At 42.0% G+C, this 7,481-nt stretch overlaps 1 protein-coding gene across 2 annotated transcripts; it reads left to right on the top strand.

The window, feature by feature from the left end:
• Positions 1-952: 952 nt before the first annotated feature.
• LOC147884464 (Translocon-associated protein (TRAP), alpha subunit) lies at positions 953-6,604 on the top strand. Of its 2 annotated transcripts, none has more exons than XM_087398983.1 (8): positions 953-1,183; positions 1,661-1,819; positions 1,986-2,036; positions 2,137-2,225; positions 2,311-2,388; positions 2,672-2,875; positions 4,939-5,007; positions 5,813-6,604. In XM_087398983.1, exons 1-8 carry the CDS (start codon positions 1,099-1,101, stop codon positions 5,879-5,881), a joined length of 804 nt encoding a protein of 267 aa, XP_087255109.1. In that variant the 5' UTR covers positions 953-1,098; the 3' UTR covers positions 5,882-6,604. The 2 variants fall into 2 exon arrangements, with proteins under 2 accessions (XP_087255109.1, XP_087255108.1); XM_087398982.1 differs by having other exon boundaries at positions 954-1,183; positions 4,936-5,007.
• The last annotated feature ends 877 nt before the right edge of the window (positions 6,605-7,481 follow it).

Genomic DNA, 7,481 nt, shown 5'->3' with positions numbered 1-7,481 from the left:
ATTAAGGGAAGAATAATGGTCAATGATTGTGCCACAACACTAGTTAAGAAATTAAAATTGCTTGAGAGTCCAAGTGCCCACAAATATGTAGTCTCTTTTGCAAAGGGAAAAAGTTTGGGACACCATGATACATGGCGTCTATAGAGATGGACATTCAAGGATATAAGGATGTGTTGAAGTTCCAAATTATGCATCTCGATAGAATAGATGTCATAAAGTAAGACCATACTTTGCCTATGAGTGTCATAATTGAAGGCCGAGCGGAAAGGATATCCATCTTTGCAAAGTAGTTGTAGAATAGGTCAACTATGATGGTGTAAAAAAGACCCCTATGGTTGGGTGGAAAGCCACCCTAAGTCTTGTAATAGGACCTCCCCATGCTACTATCACATTTAGAAATACATCCCCATGGAGGCTTGGTTTAAAGAGGACTAGCATTGACGTGGCCATGTAAGGAGGCATTCCACCCAATTTCAAAGATGTCAAGAAAATCCAAGGAATCAAAATGCTTGAGCATTGCAGGGATGTGCTAGGAGAAACTCAAAAAGAGCTACTGGGCTATACTTTCCATTAGTTTGCTCATCTCTGCTTGCCATCTATCTATTCCAGAGGCTTTTAATCTCAATGAATCATTCCATACAAATAAATTAACAAGTTGGAATGTTCAAGCGAGCATAGCTTTTTGTAATGATGATCTTTGGGTTAAAAACAGGCTGCCGTTTGATGGAAGGGAGGAAACCAAGAGTAATAAATACTAGTGGGATGTTTTGTTGCAGACAAGTGGCATGGTCCGAGTGCAGAGTCTCAACATACATCTATATGTAGGCTCTAAAAAAAAAAGGTGGGAACTCGAATGGTTTTCCCCCATAAGCTGTAAGAGCCGTGGAGGGAAGGGAGAGTGGTGCCACAAGGGTGTGGCCAAAAGAGGGCTCTAAATGGGTTTGACCGGCGGACCATCTTCCTCTTCCCCTAGTATGTTATACAAAGGCTAACGGGAGTACTCTTACTCTTCCTCTTCTTCATTTTCGTCTCCTCCATTTATAAGCTCCATCAGCCACCACTCTTCCTCTCGCCATCGCCATCGCCATCGCCATCGCCATGGCTAGACCTAGATCCTCCTCTGCAATTCCTTTCATCATCGTCGGCTTCCTCCTCCTCTTCTCCTCATTCGCCTCTGCTCAAGGTACGCACTTCTTTTTTTGTGTTTCCCCGTGCCTTCTTTTCCTCTCCCCCTTGCTGCTTGCCGATCCTTCCCTTTTTTGTTTTCTGGCCCATGCTTCGATGAACATGTGTTGCCGCTCGGCAAATTTTCCACGGACACGCCTCCTACTTGAACCTGCTAATGCGTAGGTTTTTCAGCTGGTGCCTACCATGCGGAGGCTGCGCTTTGTTTTTACTTGTCAATGTCCCCCCAAACAGTGACCTGTTCGGTGTGCCAGGTTTCTAGTTATCCTCCAATGCGCGAAAACGTTGCGGCCTCCAGTTTTTCGGCGATTAACTGTTTATCTACCTTCACAGCGCTGCGCGATTCATCGCCTTTGAATTCTATATCGTGCTATACTAGTCACGTGCACAATAAATCGCTTGTTGTAAGATCATAGGCGTGATACAAGTTACGAATTGTCATGCTTATGGCCTAAATCGAGATTGATGGACACAGACGAAGCAAATGTTGACCTGGAAGATGACATTGTAAGTGAGGTCGGAGATGGTGACGTAGGGCTGGTTGCGGAAGGGATCGAGGATATTTTAGATGCCGATCTACAACCGGCACCTGGAGTGGACACGGTCTTCTACTTTCCAAAAAATGCTGACAAATGTAAGTGCTGCTAAGTATTTTTTGGGAGGGGCTTCGAAAGGCTATGGCCCCTTCCCGCCTTTCCATCCCAGTTTTAAAGAGCTACCTTTTTTCAGGGAATGTTCCCGTTAGGAAATTGCGGTCAGGTTGACTTATTTACCGTTGCTTCATGATTTGATGGTTTCAGCAATTCCAGCAGGAGAGCAAGGAGACATCATTGTCGGGGTTTCAAATCATGGTTTGTATGCTTTTTCAATTTTCATCATACATTAAAGTGACGAGCTTGGCAAGATGGTGGAAGGTTGATTGTTTCATGACCTGGTTTTTTTTGTGGACAGGCGATTTACCCTTGAAGGTTCACTCCATCAGGGCAAGTTTATATCTGCCCTTCGACTATAGATATAACGTCCAGAACTTCTCAGCCCTGGTAGGTGGAATGTGGCCTTTACAAATTTCAAGTTAGATGTTGTGCAACATTGAGATGACCTTTGTACTCTTGACTGTTTCTATAGGAGTTTGGGAATGCCACAGTTCCTCCATCTGTTCAAGCATCCTTCCCCTACAAGTTTACTGTCAGCAAGTACCTTCAGGTTCTCTCTCTCTCTCTCTCTCTCTCTCTCTCTCGTTAATTATACAACTTTCACACCTATAGGTTTGGCTAGACTTAGACACGTGTCATGTCAAAACCAGCTACTTGCTTCTTGTTAGGTCAAGCAGATGCAGTCATAGCTATGACTTAGACGGCGAAGTCTTTTTGTTTTTCTGCTACGTGGAGGTGCTTTTTGACTCATTTTATGATTTCTTTGACTGGCCTTTTATGAATCGAACCTTCAAAAATTTTACAACTTTTCTGACACACCTGTGCCTTTTCAGCCTGGGAGTTTTGGTCTGGTTGCAAGCATTTTATATGAAGTGGATGGCCAGCCTCACCGGTCAGTCTTTTACAATGGAACGCTTGAAGTGGTAGAAGCCAGTGGATTCTTTAGTGGCGAGACCCTTTTCCTTGTAACATTGGGCCTTGGCATGCTCGGTCTTCTCGGTATGTGGATATATGGCCAATTTCAGAAGCTCTCCAAGGTAACTTATCTCAGTCATGAAGATTTGGTGGTGCTTTACTCTTCTATAGTGTCAAGTTCTGAAGTTTGATATGCCTTCTTTGCTACCTTGTGGAAGCTTCACAGTGTACTGATATATTTAACGATTTTAATTTCAAATTCCCATGACTATACATTAGACACATGCATGCACATGGTGTCTACATAGGGGAATACTCTTTAATGCGCTCGAGGCACAAATATTGGATACAATTTAACTAGGAAGAAGTGGGGCTCTGAGTTTCAGAGTGAGACTTTGAGAACTTACAAAGACTAGACTTATACTTGGTGGGTCCTATGATAATTTGAGGCTGATCTTTATGCAATTAATAGGCACTGTGTATATCTCCATGGGCAGCATTCTATATGCACAAACTACTCTCCATGTTCATCTCTTCTCCTTGCACCCATCATTGTGAGGCTGCGGTCCATGTGCACCCTTATACCTTTGCAGATCCTGCCCTCCCTTCCATCATCTTATTTGCTTTAAATCTTACTTTCTTAGTTTGCTATTGGGTTGGCTTATTCCGTTGCATGCAATGCTTGGTTATTGCGTGAGAAGATGTAAGCAAGCAGATGTCAACAAATTGGCTTTATTTGACAGTCGTTCCTACTACCTTAGGAAGCTTTAGCTATACTGCCCCATGGACCATGCTGTGTTAATTGGTGAGGATGACGTTCTAGAGTTTCAGTCAGTCTAGGATTGAGCCATTGTAAGCTCAACAATATTATTTTCGTGAATCTTTCGAAACCCAGATGGCAGCTTATGCTTGGGTACTTATGAGAACATATTCGTAGCTTTGCTTAATTTTTATTATTATTTACTCATAATTTTGTTTTAGGTTGCTGACAAACTTTTACTTACTTTGTTCTTTCTTGTTTTATAACATTTATTGATTTGTAAGATTGGATATATTCTAGTCTTATGAAGGGTATTGTTCAATTTAATTCATATTTTTAGAATTGAAATTTACTGACCCTGGCATGGCAGTGTCACTAGGGCTTAGTTCGAGCCTTGATTAGATGCTTACAATTTTAATGGACAGGTTAGACAATCAGGATGTTGTTCCAAGCTTGAGCATGTGAATGGAAATGAGAAAGCAAGTGTAAACCAAATACTATACAGATGCAATCATTGATTAAAGCATTTGATTAGGGCAAGTTGTCAGTGTTGACATTTACCTTCCTCTACGAGTAGAGTTTTGAAAGCTCTGCTCTGTTCTACGTTGTATTTGTCATATTGCTTTGGGTATTTTCAGGGTCTTTGAACACAGAATCAAAATCCAAAGTGGGGAGCTTCAAAGCCCATTTTCTTATTAGCACTATTTTTGGAGGTCATCTGGTCTTAGGTACTATGTTGCTTTGGTGTATACCCCCCCCCCCCCCTCCCGTGCGCCCTGCCCGTCCCAAACCCCCTCCCCCCTGGCACAAATTAATCATTATTTTTTAAGAAAATGCTCATTTCCTTGTGTTTGAGTTGTTGCTCGACTTGTTTTCTTGTATTTGCGTTGGTTTGTCCTAATGTCAGCATTGCTGTTTCCTTTGTTTAAAATTTTAATCAATAACTTACATAACTGTGTGTGTGTGTGTGTGGCTCCCGAGGACGATAATATGTCATCATTATCATTATCATCCCTCTCACATTTGTTCTTTCTTTTTTGCTCTCCCTTTTTCTGTCGTAGTTTTTGTCGCCTTGGGTTGGGATTTAATAGCTTCGTAACCACTGGGTTTAGGTTGGGTACTGATGACAACATAACTCTCCTTATTCCCTCTCATTTTCTCTCTTTGTTCTTTCACTGTTTTTTAAGAAAGTTTAATTTGTAAGTAGATTGGATATAGGTATATATTAGATTGGGACGATATAGAAGCTTCAAACGTGGACAATTATTAAGGAAATATTACTTTGTTTGAATCCCCATGGATTTTATCCTTCCATACTTGTCTTAGAAAAACAACTCTAAATACGGATGTTTCTGTATAAGCTTGAATGTCTTTGCATGCCATGTATGAAAGGCTGATGTGCTGATTTTCTGCTCCTTGTAGAAGACACGGAGAACAAAGAAAGTTGAGACAGGAACACGCAGCATGGAAACAGTCAACAATGAATGGTTACAGGTTCCTCTCTCCCCCCCTCCTTTGTTGCTCTCTCTCATAGGTCATTTCGTTCTTCTGCAAACATTAATAAAGCTGTGTGTGTGTGTGTGTGTGTGTAGCTGTCCCACAAGGGACAGCTATGAATGTAAATTTTCTTTCTTAACGTAAATTTCTTTTACAAAAGAAAAAGAAAAGACTGTGTGTGTCTTCTACATAAATCATGTATAGGTTGATCAGCAACAGAGGTCACAGGAAAGAGACAGAATCTCTCTCTCTCTCTCTCTCTCTCTCTCTCTCTCTCTCTCTCACACACACACACACACACACACACACACACACACTTTTTTGTGAAATTCTCTCTCCCCCCCCCCTCTCTCTCACACACACACACATGCAGAGAAAGAAAGGAAGACCAAACACATGCTCACTTTTTTTCGGTGAAATTCACACACACACACACACACACGCACATGCAAAGAAAGAAAGAAAGGAAGACCCAAGGGTCTACGAGACTGAAAAAACCAGATACACTGAGACCCTGAAGGGGTGGGGCCGCTAAGTGGGCATGCACAAAAACCCATCGAAAACAAGATAGGTATGCAATTGTGACATGACTGTACGTCCTTATGGACTTGCATGCAGCATTTTTGTCGAAACCCCCAAGCTCTCTTAAGGAAAGAATGCACTACTTATTTGTTCTTAACTTAAGGAGTGGATTATCCTCTCATGGTCCCTGGTACTTGTATCTATGTGCACGTCTGTGTTCCTCTAAAATTTTATGTGGAGAACTCTTTTTTTAATCACTTTTTTGCTATTGATTGTGCAGGGAACTGCTTTTACTCAGAAGGTATCAAAGAGCATTGCTCAGCCAACGAAGTCAAAGAAGAAAAAATGAGCCTTTTTGTTAGCTGCTGTGATAGCTCATATACAATGACAAATTGCAGTTTTGTCGCTTAGCTCAGATCAGGTGCTCTGCATCTTGCAGTCTTTGATAAAGCTCTAAAGTTTTGTAGTTTAGTTGGAGGTTACATCATATCATTGAGGTATCACGAGTTTAGGATGTCACCTTTGATAAGCATCTTCACCCATGGTAGCTAGTGATTGATTTAAATTGTTCCTCGTCAACTTGGATTCTTCCTCTATCCCTTTGCTTGACATACGTACTTAATGCCTTACACGCAGGGGTGATCTATTGATGTTGCACCCGCAATTGGGGTTGCAGTCTTGTTTGAAAATATCAATCTATAAACTAACTTTCAGCTCTGCAGCAAGGGCTGGATGTTGAGTGCATTTCCATCATGTCAGCCTTGAAAATATCAATCTATAAACTAACTTTCAGCTCTGCAGCAAGGGCTGGATGTCGAGTGCATTTCCATCATGTCAGCCTTCTTGCCCGTGTTTTCTGCAGAGAAGTGTAGTCTAGCTTCATATGTGGAATACTCCTTTGCAATATGTTCATAGAAGGGATGGTTGTTGGTGCTACTGTACCATTTTAATAAGATGGGGAGTTTTATCTGAGACAATCAGACGCATTATTTTTTCTTGCATTGGAGGGTTGCAGACCAGATGTTTTTTGGTGGTTGTGGAACGCATGAATTTATTAGCAGATTGAATCTTAGCAAGGTGCATTTACCTGTTGTTTTATTAGTCCTCATACGTTTGCCTTTGTTTAGGAACCTTATGATAAATCATGTTGTGTTTTAAGTATTTGGCTTCTTTGGTGAACAGATCAGCTTTGAAACATTTGTTGTGTTTAGTAATGATACAATTGAATGTTTATTAGCTAATGAAGCCTCTAAGCAAGTTAGAATGGGCGATAGGAGAAGGGCAGTAATGGTGATATTTCATTTGGAAAATAAAGTTATGGGGTCATATCGCAGTCTGGTTATCTCAATTGCCATACTGGACACTACCATGTTTTTGTTAGAAAACAGAAGGAAAGAATCACTCTAACCTCCAGCCAAGACCTCTCCCACTCTAGCAACGCTCAACTCAGATAACTGATCACAGATACAATACTCACTCAGAGAAAACTTAGGCAGAGAGAGAATATATTCATCCACCGGATGGTGGGCAGAAAACTGGCTCCAGGAGAGCAATACAAAACTCAGCCAAGTGCTGAGACAAACTGCAGAAATTCTCTCTGTCAGAAGATGCCAAGTCTGAGTGCACAGCACAGCCCAAATCAGAGGCTTTCTGTCCTGCACTGGATGACTGAAATGAAGGGAAGTGAGGGTCTTTTATAGGCACTGCCCAGGCCTGTTGGTCTGACCGACCAGCAGGGTCGGTTCCTTGACTGGGGACCGACCAGGTCAGTCAGTAAAACCGACCAGGGTCGGCCCTGGTCGGTGGCCCTGATTGGACCGACTGGTCCTGCAACAGGGCCCTATAAAAGGGCGCCCTGTGCAGCCAGTCCTTTGCCTCTAGGTAGGCATGGAGCCCCCCTAAAATGCTGCTGTTTGTTGAGTCTCTCTTTTCAAATCCCATCTTACCCT

Source organism: Dipteris shenzhenensis, chromosome 27 (assembly GCF_047967505.1).
Source record: "Dipteris shenzhenensis isolate YYH24624 ecotype China chromosome 27, Dip_SZ_1.0, whole genome shotgun sequence".
Lineage (NCBI taxonomy): Eukaryota > Viridiplantae > Streptophyta > Polypodiopsida > Gleicheniales > Dipteridaceae > Dipteris > Dipteris shenzhenensis.
Note: the sequence above shows the minus strand (reverse complement) of the source record. Positions and strands in the feature narration are given on the sequence as shown.

What these genes read in the sequence shown, in the direction of transcription:
- LOC147884464 (XM_087398982.1), top strand. Translation starts at nt 1,099, where the DNA reads ATGGCTAGACCTAGATCCTCCTCTGCAATTCCTTTCATCATCGTCGGC. An exon ending in TCCAGAACTTCTCAGCCCTG is followed by an intron (nt 2,226 to 2,310) that starts GTAGGTGGAATG and finishes CTGTTTCTATAG; the next exon opens with GAGTTTGGGAATGCCACAGT. An exon ending in AATTTCAGAAGCTCTCCAAG is followed by an intron (nt 2,876 to 4,935) that starts GTAACTTATCTC and finishes TGCTCCTTGTAG; the next exon opens with AAGACACGGAGAACAAAGAA.